This window comes from Erigeron canadensis, chromosome 3 (assembly GCF_010389155.1).
Source record: "Erigeron canadensis isolate Cc75 chromosome 3, C_canadensis_v1, whole genome shotgun sequence".
Lineage (NCBI taxonomy): Eukaryota > Viridiplantae > Streptophyta > Magnoliopsida > Asterales > Asteraceae > Erigeron > Erigeron canadensis.
In genome coordinates, this window is record NC_057763.1 from 34,332,463 (window position 1) to 34,347,099 (window position 14,637).

The following is a 14,637-nucleotide window of genomic DNA, read 5'->3' on the forward strand; positions in this document are numbered from 1 at the left end:
ATATATTCTCTCTCTATATATACAGACAAATTTGAATAAATAAGTAAACAAGGTAAATGAATATATAAACCAAGCATGAGGTTCGATACTGCTATATACAATCTCGGGTGACCAGGAAAGGGTTTGAAACGGTCATCTCCCGGATAGGTCAAGTACATATGAGTCAAAATACTTGTTTTTTCCCTAAATGTTTATTCTGAACAGAGAACCTTGTGCAATTACCGGTTTATATAAATACATTTACGAATACATGTACTGACAAATGTACTTTTTGGACCCTTCAGCCTTGGCTGTTGTGGTACGAGGGGTTGTGATATATAAATATATTCATTTGTGTCACAGTTGTAGCTTGTAAATAAGCTTTTGTTGTCAAGCCTCTTGTTTGTTCTTGCCAGCCTCTTGTTGCCGTCCCCCTAGCCACATGTCTCGTAAGCTCTTAAGCTACAGTCAAAATGATTTCCAGCCGTCTGTTCCCTTCACTTCATTTGTCTGATCAGTTAACTTTTCTTTATATTAAGCCTTGATCCCTTGCAGGCTGGACCACCTAGGAGTTGGACTCGAGCACAGTTATCTAAATCTTAATCCACATTCATCTTCAGAGATGTTAAGGTCAAATGCACACACAGTGTTGTACGTGCAAAATCAAACATTAGGTCTTTTTTAGTAACACCTTGCTTCTCATTAACTGTACATGAGGATTACATCATAAATATACATCAAAACATCCCCAAGATAGCAAAAAATGACATGAAGCTCGTAGATCTCAAAAAAATATTCGATAAGTCAACCAAAAACCCTTAGAAACTTTAAATTCCAGGAAATACCATAGAAACATACAGGTTCTTTAAATTATGAAATATAAGATGATACCACGAAAGGCAACCCTCAATGTAATTAAGTTGATAGGTTCCTTAGATACTTAATAAAAATAACACTAGCACTTTTGGGATTATAAATACACATAAGACACAATAAAAAGTCAACAGAGCACAAATTAAACTCAATGACCCCTAAACAATAAATTAACTTGGCATAATCCAAATTTAGAAACCATGACCCAGAATCAAAGACTTCTCAGAGAAGAAACATCTAAAGGAGGGGAGAAAAACCTGTAATCAATGATGGTGACTAGCAGAAGTCAACAATGTCCTGAAGGGGGTGATAAGCAGACGCCTGTAGCGATCAAAAGCAGCAGTGGCGCTACCATATCAGCAGAAAGCAGAGCGGGATACGGTAAAACGAGATTTCAATATTGCTTGTTTCATGTATACACGTTAGTTTGCAATTTATACCTTTTTTTCCCTGACAACGAATTCCTCAGTGCAAAGACATAAAGAACAGTGTTTTCTCCATAAAATGATGGATATCAAATTTTAAAGAAAAAGATTTCCCGAAAAATCTCATCTGTTTGTACTTTTTTAATTCTATAATAATAATAATCCAATTCCTCAAGTATGATTTTTGTAATTTACCCTATAATAATAATAATCCAATTCTTTGATTTCATTCTCCCTACCAAATATACCCTTGAGGCAGTGAGGATGATTTCGCTTTTGGCCCGAAAAGAACATTCTGTAAGGGGAAGCCGTATTGAACTGAAGTCACCCACTGAAACACTGATATCATAGTCATAGCAAGTTTGGTTGATATTAGTTCTATGTTATATCATGTGAATCTCGCAAAGATATGCAGAGCTTAATATGGTTTTCAACTTCTAATTTTGTTATATATGATGTGTCCGAGTTGATCCAGAATGTATTTTTGAGGTTTCAGAAGAAAGTTATGACACATGGAGTACGGCTCCTGTCTACCATCTTTAGTTCTTTCCTAACATAACTTTGCTTCTTTAGATCAAACAGTGGAGTCTTACACCACCAGATATCCAACTTTTCTAGAACACATGCATACTTCAAAATGCACTTGAGAAAACATATTTCTGAATCATTAGCATGGAAGTTCTTGAAAGTCATTGCCTTGAGGTGATACGACATGCATATCGGTATGGACAACCAAATTGGAGAATTCTCACCAATGCGCATACAAAGCTCAAATCCCTGCACAACATTTTAGATACCTTGCATAAAAACTAGAGGTGTAATTTTTACACAGGTTATGTAACTGGGTCAAAAAAGATAGATTCTAGGTATGCCATCCTGGGCTGACAACATTCTTTGTCTGTAATTATAACTTCTTAACAACCACTTTGTATGTCAATCGTCAAATATGAGCATAGAACTCATGATCATGATAATTATCTAAAAGGATTTATTTAATTATCTAGAAGGATTTATTTACATATATAACAAACTTCCGATGGCTTTTGAACTGCTTAACTATTTTTGACCTATGTCCCAAAAAGCTAACTCGTTTGACTTGCCTGTTTGGACCCATTAAAGATGAAACATAAGCCGAATCAACCCATTCATAAATTTGATTAAAAACTGCCACCTCTAATTGATATCATTATCATTAGCATTATGTTTCTAATTTGGGTTTAGAATAATCTACCTCAGATAGAGAAAGAGATTGTAAAGTTGGACAGAGGGTAAGCAAATCCATCACTGCTCCAAGCGTATAATTCCCAACTTCCATAGTCAACATTAAATGACCCAAGTTTGAAAATACAGGAAAATGGTCCACCATGCTCTCTGCAGTTATCAGAGACTATGCACAGGAAAGAAAATACACAAACGCAAAAGTCAGTATGATATCAAATTCTAATAAACTCTATCAGATGGTGGCAAGATGGATGGATCAAATGACGTGTCAAAAAGGGTTCAAGTTAAAACAGACTATTTTCAGTATGGATCATCCTAAAAAGCTGGGCCGGGTTGTGATGACAGCAAACACATTTTCTGTGCCTGGTTGACCTCCCAATTTGCTAAACCTTTAATATGATCCATTTAAGATAAAACACGGCCCATATTGACCCATCACCCATTCATAAGTAAATGGTTCGAAATGCCACGACATGGAATAGTGAGCTGATTACCTCCAAAGTGCGATTAGATACCCTTAGAGACACAACATATCGTAGGCTTTTGAGTAGATCAACAGCACGAAGTGCAACTTCTTTTTGTCTTACATGGGGAATAGGAATGTGAATGCACGCTTCGACTAGTGAAGGTAAATTGTTTAAGAATATCTCATTTGATAGATAACCGATATACTCCAAATATGTAAGATTAATTGTATCAACAATGAGCTTGCAGCCAGTAGGATCATCAAGTTGCCCAAAGGATGGAAGATCATCAATAGTCAAGCTCTTTAAGGTGGAGCTGCAAATTACGACATTCTTCAAGTTCATCCACTCGCAATCCAATAAAACCAATTCTTCCAAAACTGGACAGCCTGAAAAAAGCTTTTCTGTAGAGCTGTCGTTCAGGAAGGTAACCAGAGCCAGGTGCAAGATTTTCAAGCATGGAAAAGAAATCAGAGAAGGCAGATTAATGACACAATTCATTTCTATTTTCAGGCTAACCAATGATGTGCCATCAAACATAGACCGAGGAATCACAAAGGTATCCCCTGCCAGGAGACATAAATCAAGCTCCCGAACATTGTGCAGGATTGCATCAGAAATCCACGAATGTATCCGAGATGCATCAAAGCAAATACGGCATGATAAACGAAATTTTTCTAGACTGGATGCATCTCGTAAACGGAGGACTCTATCTACAAAGTTCATAAAGGAAGTCACTTCAGGTGGACGCCTACCATCCATTTCACTTGCATACAACAATGAATCATCAAAATCAATATTGGATACTGAAGCCCAAAGGTTCTTCCATCTTTTAGATAATATGGAAGTCTTTACAACCTCGGTTGTGGGCAAAAATGACAGGATATGATGAAGGATACAATCTGGTAGACTGCTTATACCGTCGATCATATCACCTATACATTCAGCTTCATTTTGCTTGTGTTCTTTACTCTCATTCATGATTAGCCTCTAAACACATAAATTAAGCAAAATGTCAATTTTTTGCTTCCTTAAAATCAACAAGACCGAATGTATTATATAGAGCGTATGTCTAACTTTTTGTCCTAAGGGCACACGTCAGGATGAATTTAAAGCACCAAAATTCTTGGAAATACAAAAATGTACTTAATACATTCTAAATGTCCTCAGTATCCTTACTAACATCATGAGCAACAAGGTTTATTTTTCCAGTTTTTAGGAAGTATCTGGAATAAAAAGCACGGTACCACGTGTGGTTGGACAAACCGTATAAAAATGATACTGCAATGCAGAACAATCTAAGCATATCGTAACGGCTTAACGAACAACCAACAAGCTTTACTTGGATCATTAAAAGTTCCATTTGTTCTTCATATCTTGATTTTATATACTGTATATTTTTACATCTCAATATGAGCTGCCTTAACCACATGTAATCATTTCAAAATATTAAATTGCCCTAAAAAAAGAAATCAAAATTCAAATGATGATAAACCTAAACTGAAACTCATAATTACCTTACATAAAATCCAAGATAAAACTAAAATTAACAAATTTTTATTAAAACTTTATTTTAAAGAAGATATATATATATATACATACACGGATAAAGAAGACTGACTGGTGATCGGAAGTTTGAGATCGCTGAGGCGTCGAGGATGATAAATTAGTGGAGAAATGATAATGGAACAGGATGTCGGTTGTTCAAAACTGATGACCTCTTTTACAAATACTAGCCTTGTACCCGCGCGGCGGGACATAAAAAAAAAACACTGGTTAAGTAACGGTACCGTGTTATTATATGAATGAATGAATCAACTCAAGTGTTTCTTAGTTCGGCTGAAAGTGCAAACTGCCGTTGTTATTTTAGGAAAAGGAAGGGACATGCCTAAGGTTTTTCTTTTAAGGGTTTTTTTAGAATTTCAGGGATAAAGTGTTTGATAGGAGTATAGATTAAAAGGGTAAATTGGAGATTTTAAAGGTAGAGTGTTAAATTTTGGAGTGGGTAGTTTGTTTATATAGATAGTATAGATTACAGTAAATATAGGGGCTTAAAATGTAACTTTTTTTTCTTCCTTTGATCAGGTCGATTTGGGTTGGTTTTGTTCTAAATCGAAACCTGAATGGAAGTTTTAGACTTATAAAAAATCAGTATTAGACTATCTCCAATGGGGCGTCCTTGGATATCCTATGCCATTGAAGTTTGTCTAAAACTTTGGATTTTTGAAGGATGCCCTAACTTAAGGGCATCCCCTTACTTGTCCATACCTAATACTCGTATATTTTTGTTTTTAGTTGGTGTAAAAGGATATGTAAGGATATCTAAGGATGTTTGTATGGTTAGAGATAAAATTATAGGATTTGAAAGATTTATAAGGATAAGTAAGTAAGTAAGTAACTGCTCAGTGCTGCCTTCTGCGGGTTTTGAGCCCCAATATTTTGACGGTGTATGAGGGAGGTTAAGATGTAGGCAGACCTTACCTATACCTAAGTAGAGAGGCTGCTTCTAGTTTCTACCTAAATGGTAGAAAAGGCTCTCCAACCTTTGCATGGGATGAGGATCGAACCCATGACCTCTATCTCTATAGGCAGGGTGTTTACCATTGATCCAACCATGGTGCTTTGAAAGATTTATAAGAATGTATAAGGATATGTAAGGATATGATGTGGCAGCTCAAGGACGCATAAGGACGTCCTTAGCATTGAAGATAGCCTTAGGTTTGGTTTCATGTTTTTTCTTGCGTTTTTGCATAGTTATCGACTCGTAACTTTTGACTCGACTCGAAAACTTGATATTTGACTCGTGACTCGACTTGTAAGAGTACGGACATTTGCATATACTACATAATATTATATAATTATATATATGTGTGAAATATTTATAAACAAATTATAAGTTGATTATTTTAATACATTACCAAAAAATCACATATTCGATACTTTAAAGTTATAAATTTACAGTTTATCTCCAAATTCGTACTAAAAGAATCAAAAATACATATATAAGATACAAAATAATGTAACCATAAATATGATATATAGTATATAACCATATTATCAAACTACAACAATCATAAGTTTGCGACTTGTAGTGACTCGTTTCAAATTCAGACTGCGACTCGTAAGAGTCAGGAGAAAAAAGAGTCACACAACGAGTCATCTCGTTTTCGGTCTAAATCGACTCAACTCGTAAGAGTCGACTCGTGACTCGTAAGAGTTTAACAACTATTCATTTGTTTGTTAATTAAAGAGTCGACTCGTAACTTGTAAGAGTCGACTCTTAAGTTGTAGATTAAATATTCATTTGTTAATTAAATAAGCAAGATAAGGAAACTAACATATATAGTTTGATTTATACTTTTCAAAAATTAAAATTGGTATGATTTTTATAGAACGTATTGATTTGTATACTAGAAAAAAATTCGATTCACTTCGTAATTTAAATGTCTTTATCTCCAAAACCATCTTGACTACATGTTAAAGCGAGTTCATGATCTTTAGTCGAAAATAGGTAATTCAGTTATAATTATAGCTTTAACATCAATTGTACTTGACTACATGAGATCAAAATAAGACTAGCTTGTATACATGGTTTGCTATTTTGTTTTTGCACTCGTGACTAATAAAAAGGTATTCTATGAAGTATTAGCTTTGGAGCATGTTTAGGAAATTAGACTAATTCATTTTGTCAAATTGGAAAGATGGGTGGCGGAGTTGGGTTGTGTAACAGGTCAAAATGGTTTTATATAGGTCTTCCCAGGCCCGTTGGGTGGTGGCAAGTCTACAGGGCTTGGTTGGAAGCCATCTTTTTAGTGTGCATCGGCTAAGGTCAGATTGGACACACTGCCCTTGTGTTTCCACATTTCAAATATATATAATGCATTTGATATAATTTCAATCACCATGACAAACAGTTTTGAGATTGTTTGTATTTATAACAGAACTTCAACTACTCTAATAACCCATTTGACCAATTCCCTTTTTAGCTAAATTTGTTTGAATCGACCCATCTGATATGTTAGAGCAGAAACAGTCTAAAACTTACAACCCGTTTCACTAACATTGTTTGCAAAACTAAATATGGCTTACATAGCGACCAAAACAAATACTGTACCATATGTGAAGACTGTATCCATACATCGATTTTGTTGGCATTTTCAGAAAACAAAGATGTGAAACTACGCCATCAAATACACATGCCCTTGTAAATTTTGATGAAACTTACCACCATATATATCGTAGGCCAATCTACACTAACAAGTCACCTTTTTTTTTAGCTTTCAGATATCCATATACTTCCTCGAGTCTGCTAATCCTGGCTTCAAGTTTCAATCCCAATATTCTAATCTCATCATCATCCTTTAAATCTTCAGTTAATGACTCAATTTTGACAAAATTATCAGTTTCATTATCATCAAAAGAAGACTGCAAACTTGACACTCCACTTGACTTATCCCGCCACTCCAGGTATCTAGCAGTGACATATGGATCAGAGAATCGTGATGGAATATACAGCTTAACATCCTTAACTGGCCGAGAATAAAATCTCCAAGCAATTTCAGGAGTTTCATTGGTTCGTGCCACATCACCAGGAACATCTTGGTTCATGCCAAATTGCATTGCAACTCTATGCGGTAAATATTGTTCGATACAGTTCCCATCTATGCCAACTAACTCAGACACTCTGAAACAGCGAGCCCATGATTCCACGTCCTCGTCTAAACACTCATTAACAACCCACTTTCCTGTTTCTTGATAAACATTACAAAAAACCGAATTATCATTTGAATTCTCACCATATGGCAGCCAACAAAAATCCTCAAAGGCACAATCAACAAACGAGCCAACCTTTTCTACCTGCAATTTCTTCTGCTCCCATCTAGCAAATCTTGGAACTAAGCTATGACCAGGATTAGGCCTAAGTTTCATAAATCTCTCCCAAATCCAAATTTGAACAAGTTGAAAAGGAGCCCATACAATAACTGGTGTCTCACAATAATCATTCTTCATAACCGTAATTTTAGCTTTTAATAAGCTTAAATCTCTATAGATACTAGCAAGAACAGCAGGTGCAAGAGCAAGTCTAATACCTCTAGCTAAACGACCCGCAATGGGGAAAACATTCTTCATAACCGTACTATAAGATGAAGGGAAAACAAACCTAGTTAGCCACAATGCAAGAAATGCCTCGTGCTCGATTTTGCTGCCACTATCTTTAAATTTCTTCATCCATCCACACTGATTCGCTTTTTGGTATGTCGATTCTGATAATTTTGCTCTTGCTTTATTTAAGTTCGATAAAACTGTTTTCAAGTTTTCGGGTTTCATAGCACTATCCACAGATTCACCCAAAACAGAATAACCACCAATAACCATCATATCTTCCAATGTAACTGTAACTTCCCCCCAGCTAAACACAAAACTTTTAGTCTCATCACACCATTTCTGAACAAACCCAAGAATCAAGTTATCATCTTTCTTGATCTCGTAACACGAATTCAAGACGGCTTCGTAAATTCCGGCTTTTTTCCAAGTGGACTTATGTAAGGAATGCATACTATCAACCCAATCTTTCCAGCCCTTTTGTGGGGTTCTGAAGCCATTGAATGAAACCTTTAAAGAACACATCTTTTGTTCACAAGAATGTTTTGGAAACAAGGGTTTTTGAAGGTTTGTAAAAGTAGAAGTGGGTTTTAGAAATGGGACAATTTTTCGGATCGGGTCATGGGTTTTAGAGGGTTTAGGTGAAACCATGAGTTCCTCTCTTTTTTCCATGATGGTATCTTCCACCATCGCTTTTGTAGCTAAAGAAATGAAACTAGAATTTTGAATTTGCTCTGCTTTTCTCCAATGTGAAGACCAAGAAGAATAAATGAAGAGGGTTTCGGTTGTTAAGAGCATAGGGTATGGGTCCTTCATGCCGACCCCGGAGTGTGACATGGCAGTCGGTGCCTTTCAATTTTCCTTAACACTTCCCAAAATCTTGAAAAAGTTTGACTATTTGACTACTTTAAAACCCTATGTTTGGTAATTGGGGTAATGAAATATTAGTGCCATTAAAGGTGAATGAAAATTCCTCACATATTTTTTTTTAAAAAGTAAAAAGTATGAGTTTCAAGTATTTATTCAAAATATTAAAAATTTAGTATGTGAGTAGTTTTCCATTCAAATTGAATCCATAACAGCCTCATACTCACTTTTATCTTTATAATTACCAATTCGGCAATACAAGTGTTTTTAACTTTTTATCTACAAAGTTAGATAAATTCATGAAAAATTAATAAGGGCATGCTTGGTTGAGGGTTATTCTAGGTGAGAAATGGGAAAGATAATGATAGATGGTGCTTGTCATCATATAATGTAGTTAATCATTACTTAGTTTTGGTTAATACCCCATTACCTAATAAATTGGGGATAATGACTATCATTACCGAGTTATACGTGTTTATCCGTAATCTCACCCCACTACGACATATTCCATGATTCTCACTTTCTAAATGCAATAGTTATAACTGTATATACAATATCAATTCTAAGCCAAATAATATACTATATTTTATATATATTAATTATATTAAAGGTTTTTCTAAATTCATATATCATAATAAGATTAATGTCTAATAAGTCAAATGAACACATTAGTATCTTATAATCACATGCTTAATCGTTAGTAGAAGGAATCTTCACTTTCACTGTACAAAATTTCATTGATTTTAATTATAATTTACACATTATGTAATATAATTATATATATATATATTTAGTTACACAATATATAACTAAAACAACAATATATAATTATAATTAGAAAAATATTTAAATAATCAATTACAATATATATTATTACACTTATTTAATAAATACACATAATACATTTTTGTTGAATACACCAACTTAACCAATCATCATCAAAAGAAATGGAGTATTCATTGTATTCATTAGTATTTCTTTTGCCTTTTCTATTACCATTCCTTAAATTAAACCAAGCACCTATGTGGCACCGAAACGGGTACGACAAAGGGGTACGGGAACGAGGAACGACAAAACTGAAAAATCAAGGATACGGGTGCGGCAATAAAAATATATACAAATATAAATTATATCAATTTTTTATAGAGAAATACTTGAGACTTGAGAGATTATGTATAATTGTATATGTATAATTGTATAATACATGCTTGATCAGTGATCATTCATTGAATGTTTAGTGTTTAATAATTGGTTTTGGATTAGAAAAAATTTAATGTTGATCAAATTGTATATAATATAACATGTCTGGGTTTGGTGAATAGAAAAAGTCCATTAAAACCTTGATATTAATTAGAAACCGTATGGGAACTTCAAAGAAACGTTTTGGTATATGTAAAAAATTCAAGGGAACGTTTCATATGTGTTTCGTACGCGGAAACGTTTCCATAGAGTTTCGGAAATAGGTACGGCTACCTGTTTGAAGTTTCGGTGTATCATAGCCAAGCACCCCCTAAGTGTTTAAATATGTTTTCTTCTACTAAGTAACTAGATACATTTTTAAAGAATTCATTTTATAATTTTCTATTTTTTTATATTTTGAAGTTAAAAACTCTTTAATACGGAGTAACGTATAATACAAGTGCTTTTAAAAATAAAAGAACGAAAATATAATCATAAATTTGCTTTAGACATACTGAAGCATATAGGTTATTCTTGTTTAATTCTTTATCAACAAAACTAGGTGTTAAAAAATCAGAAAAATTTATAAGATGTATTTATATATGATTTTGTATATATATTTAAAATCAAAAATTCAAAGCAGCATGATTGAATCAGTGGTAAACACCTTTGCTTATGGAGACAGAGGTCATGGGTTCGATCCTCATCCCATGCAAAGGTTGGAGGACCTTTTCTACCATTTATGTAGAAACTGGAAGCTACCTCTCTACTTAGGTAGAGGTAAGGTCTGCCTACATCTTAACCTCCCTCGTACACCGTCGAGGTATTGGGGCTCAAAACCCGCGGAAGGCGGCACTGAGCAGTTACTTACTTACTATTTAAAATCAAAAACTCAATATTTTATAATCTATAACCCCTTATAAAACATATTCAATTATCTACTTTTAGGAAATTCAACACTTTTTATAGCCAAAATACCCCTGTGTTTTTAATCTTAATTCCTCTGTACACATAATCTATACTTTTATATTATTTAATAAAAAAAACAACTCTCTTTTTAACGTTACATGGGAAAATAATTTAAAATAAAATTAATGATTAAATTACATTACCAGTCATTTATTTTTTAATATATCTTCATTAACCTTTTAATTCAATTACTTTTACATCAACTATTTTCACCACTTCACACCTCCACCATCAATAATCGCTCCTACCATTACATCGTCACCGCCGAATTGCGTGGATACCGTGCTAGTATAGAAGATATCTATTGAAAATTTGAATTTGGTTGGGTTGTATATAAATAAATAAAAAAGAATTTTTGATTTTAATTAGAGTTTAAGTTTTCTTTTCGAACAGTAGTATTTCATTAGAATAAAACTAGCAAGAAGCTCAAAATTACATTAGATTTCACAACAATAAGGAGTTACAATTTGAGATGACACCAATCCGTCCAAACTAGAGCTTAAGTTGAGTTGGATTATTGATGCGAGTAGTATATTATAAATAAAAAAAACATACTGTATCTCTTTTGAGACCATCTCCATTTACAACCCAACCCAACAATAATATTCCTTAAAAAAAAATATCTTATATCTACCCAATTCAACTTAACTTAATTTTTACACTTCCATTAACAACCCAACCAAACTATATTTTTTAAACAAATAAACAATGTTTTATATACACAACTAACTACATCAAATATAAATATTAAAAACATAGCCCTCACAATATGAATCACTACAACAAAATTTATATTAAAAAAGGGCCAAACAATGTTGGGTCAAGCAAACCAGTTGGCTGAATGTTGGGTTGGGCCCATAAAGAGATTCCCATTATACACGACCGAACGAACCAAATTATTGTTGATGGGAATGGTCTGACCACGGTCGAGAGAACTCTATTGGTCGTTTTGGAAAAGTAAAAAGAAAAAAGAAACTTATGTTATTAAAAGTGGGCCAAATAATGTTTAATAAATTTCCCGGGTGTAACACTGTAAACACCGACAGACCCGGATACAAAAAGAAATCTAAACAACAAAAACAAATCAAAACCATCAACAATGAGAAAACAACTGCTGCCCATTACACCTTTTGTATTCATGATCATTTTCGTCAGTTCTGGTTGGAGCGTAAAAGGCTGGACAGGTGAAATCCATGGTAGAGTTGTGTGTGATGTGTGTGCTGATGATTCCATTGGCCCTGAAGACCATGTCTTACAAGGTTGTCTAACCCCCCTTCCCATTTTTTACTTTTCTATTGTATCTATATCTATATCTAAATTAAGATATATACACTTTCTTTCTTTTCTTTATCACTTTGTTTTTTTTATATGTTTGTATGTGCTTGTGGTTGTTGGCTTTCGTGTTGTGTGTATGTGTTTTTTTTTTTGCAATGTTTGTCGGTGCAAAGTTTTGCTGCTGATTTGTTATTTAGTGTTACTAATTTTGATTTAATTAGGAAAAAGAATGTATGTCTGATAATATGATTGATTGACTGTGACGCATAAGGTGACCTAGTGGTTAGACGTCCTTGTGAGCTATGCCCTCACCTAAGAGGTCTCCCGGGGATAGCCAGGGAAGGGGTTCGGAAACAGTCACCTAATTATATAGGCCATTGTTTGATTGCTTTAAGAGCATTATTAAAACGTGAAAGGGCATATCGAACCTGAACTTTATACATCTTGTCTGATATGGTGATTATCTTTATGAGAAGTTGGATTTTCTGTTTCAAGATGAACTTCGTCTATGTGACCTGCTCACCTTTCATGTTTCTCAATCCATCCACTATGTAACCTTTTTTTTTTACCTTTTGATTGGAGTTTAGCGGTTTAGCCTAATTTATATGTGTAGTTGTTGTGTCTATAAAAGTCACGGTAGAAACATCAAAGATGAATCCTACCTAACTATTTGAGGGCCTGTATGTAGTAGTGAATTATCTCTACTGTTATATAAAAGCATTTAGTTTGCGGGAGACTCCCAGTTTTAAGACATTGTTCTTCAAATTAAGGAGATAGGATTTCGGTCCTTGGATCATATCTTGATTTGATCTCAGCCTTTGATTTCGTGTCCATGTAGCCAAACACCTGTTTTTTTTTTCATCTGTATAACTCGCATACTACACAACTAAAAAAGTTAAAAAACACATAATAAATACCTTTTTGTCACTGCGACAAGACTAGTTGTATATAAGTAAAGCTGTAGGATTAGACTAAGAGTAAACTTAACTAACACTGATAAAGTTTTGTTATTCTATATCTGTTCGTTGTGTAATCTTGTCTAAGTTAATCCTCTTAACGCTTAACTTCCTTGATTTCATGCTTCCCCTTAAACATAGAGTAGCGTAAAGTAATTTATTGTATCGGCTCACCCTTTAAGCTGAAGCCTGCAGTGACAGATCTAGGAGTTCCTATCCGGGTTTGGATTGACCGATTGAAAACATGAATGTAAATAATCTTGTAAGATTTTCCACTTGACCATCTTCATTTGTGGGTCCGAATATAAAAAACGAGTAGTCTGTATATATGATTGTGGGTTCAGATTAATAGATGTGTAAGGCTGATAGAGATGGGATGGTGACTCTTTATAGCATTGTTCCATGTTAATTCAATTATTAGCTCTGTATAATGACCAAGTCCACTATGCTACTTTTGCAGACACTCGTTAGTCGTTACGATAATTGATTGTCCTTGTGCTATTGCAGGTGCTGAGGTTGCGGTTCTTTGCATAACAAAATCTGGGGATGTTCTAAATTATCAAGCGTTTACAGACTCTAGGGGAATATATACGGTGGCTGAGACAATGCCGGAGAGTGAAAGGTGGGATGCTTGTTTGGCAAGGCCTATTAGCAGCTTTCATGATCACTGCACTCATCTTGGAGACGGGTTTTCAGGTGTGAAGTTTAGTTACAATCATCAATCTGGCTACTCTCATGCTGTCAAACCTTTTGTATATCGGACTGTTAGTATTCCATCATATTGTGCTTGAAAGTATGTCGATAATGTAAGCCTATAAAGCATACAGTAATGCAATAAAATGTCATGGACAGTTGTACTTACTTTGTGAAATGTCGGGGGAAAAGGGAGAAGGAGGGAATGATCTTGTTTGGTTCGTGAGTGAATTTAGTCAGTCGGTAAGTTTATTCTGTGGCAAGGCTCCCGCTCACTCTATCAATCTGAGACGGGCATAAAGGCCGAGATGAGAAAGCGTTTGGTCAATGGTATTAGTGTGCTAGTTAAAAGTTGTGAAATTTTGTCTAGTTTATATGTAAAAAGATGCTCAAAGTTTATCTTGAAAAATGATAGATACGGCTAACTCTAAATATGTGTGAATTTTTGATCTATGTGCCATATAAATCGAATGGATTTTGTATGGTTTTCTTTGACATAATATTAATCATATTTATCATTTTCGTTATTGATGAAAAATAGTGTATTTCTTTTTTTTAAAAAAAAGAAAAAAAAAAGTTATGGTTGACTTGTATCTTTGTAGTCAAAATGGAGACATCTGATTGGTGGGAATG

General features: G+C 34.2%; 3 protein-coding genes across 4 annotated transcripts; 1 reads left to right on the forward strand and 2 right to left on the reverse strand.

The window, feature by feature from the left end:
- Positions 1–65: 65 nt before the first annotated feature.
- Positions 66–4,681, reverse strand: LOC122592539 (F-box/LRR-repeat protein At3g58900-like). Of its 2 annotated transcripts, none has more exons than XM_043764791.1 (5): positions 4,584–4,681; positions 2,993–3,952; positions 2,509–2,664; positions 1,110–2,054; positions 66–685 (listed from the first exon to the last, which is right to left on the reverse strand). In XM_043764791.1, the coding sequence occupies exons 2-4, from the start codon at positions 3,941–3,943 to the stop codon at positions 1,770–1,772; spliced, it is 1,392 nt and encodes a 463-aa protein (XP_043620726.1). In that variant the 5' UTR covers positions 3,944–3,952; positions 4,584–4,681; the 3' UTR covers positions 66–685; positions 1,110–1,769. The 2 variants fall into 2 exon arrangements, with proteins under 2 accessions (XP_043620726.1, XP_043620725.1); XM_043764790.1 differs by having other exon boundaries at positions 4,565–4,681.
- Positions 4,682–6,871: 2,190 nt separating this feature from the next.
- On the reverse strand, positions 6,872–8,781 carry LOC122592538 (protein MAIN-LIKE 2-like). The gene has a single exon (XM_043764789.1). It carries the CDS (start codon positions 8,753–8,755, stop codon positions 7,211–7,213), a length of 1,545 nt encoding a protein of 514 aa, XP_043620724.1. The 5' UTR covers positions 8,756–8,781; the 3' UTR covers positions 6,872–7,210.
- A 3,339-nt stretch (positions 8,782–12,120) lies between these two features.
- LOC122593220 lies at positions 12,121–14,436 on the forward strand. Its single transcript, XM_043765598.1, has 2 exons — positions 12,121–12,339; positions 13,819–14,436. The coding sequence occupies exons 1-2, from the start codon at positions 12,180–12,182 to the stop codon at positions 14,100–14,102; spliced, it is 444 nt and encodes a 147-aa protein (XP_043621533.1). The 5' UTR covers positions 12,121–12,179; the 3' UTR covers positions 14,103–14,436.
- The last annotated feature ends 201 nt before the right edge of the window (positions 14,437–14,637 follow it).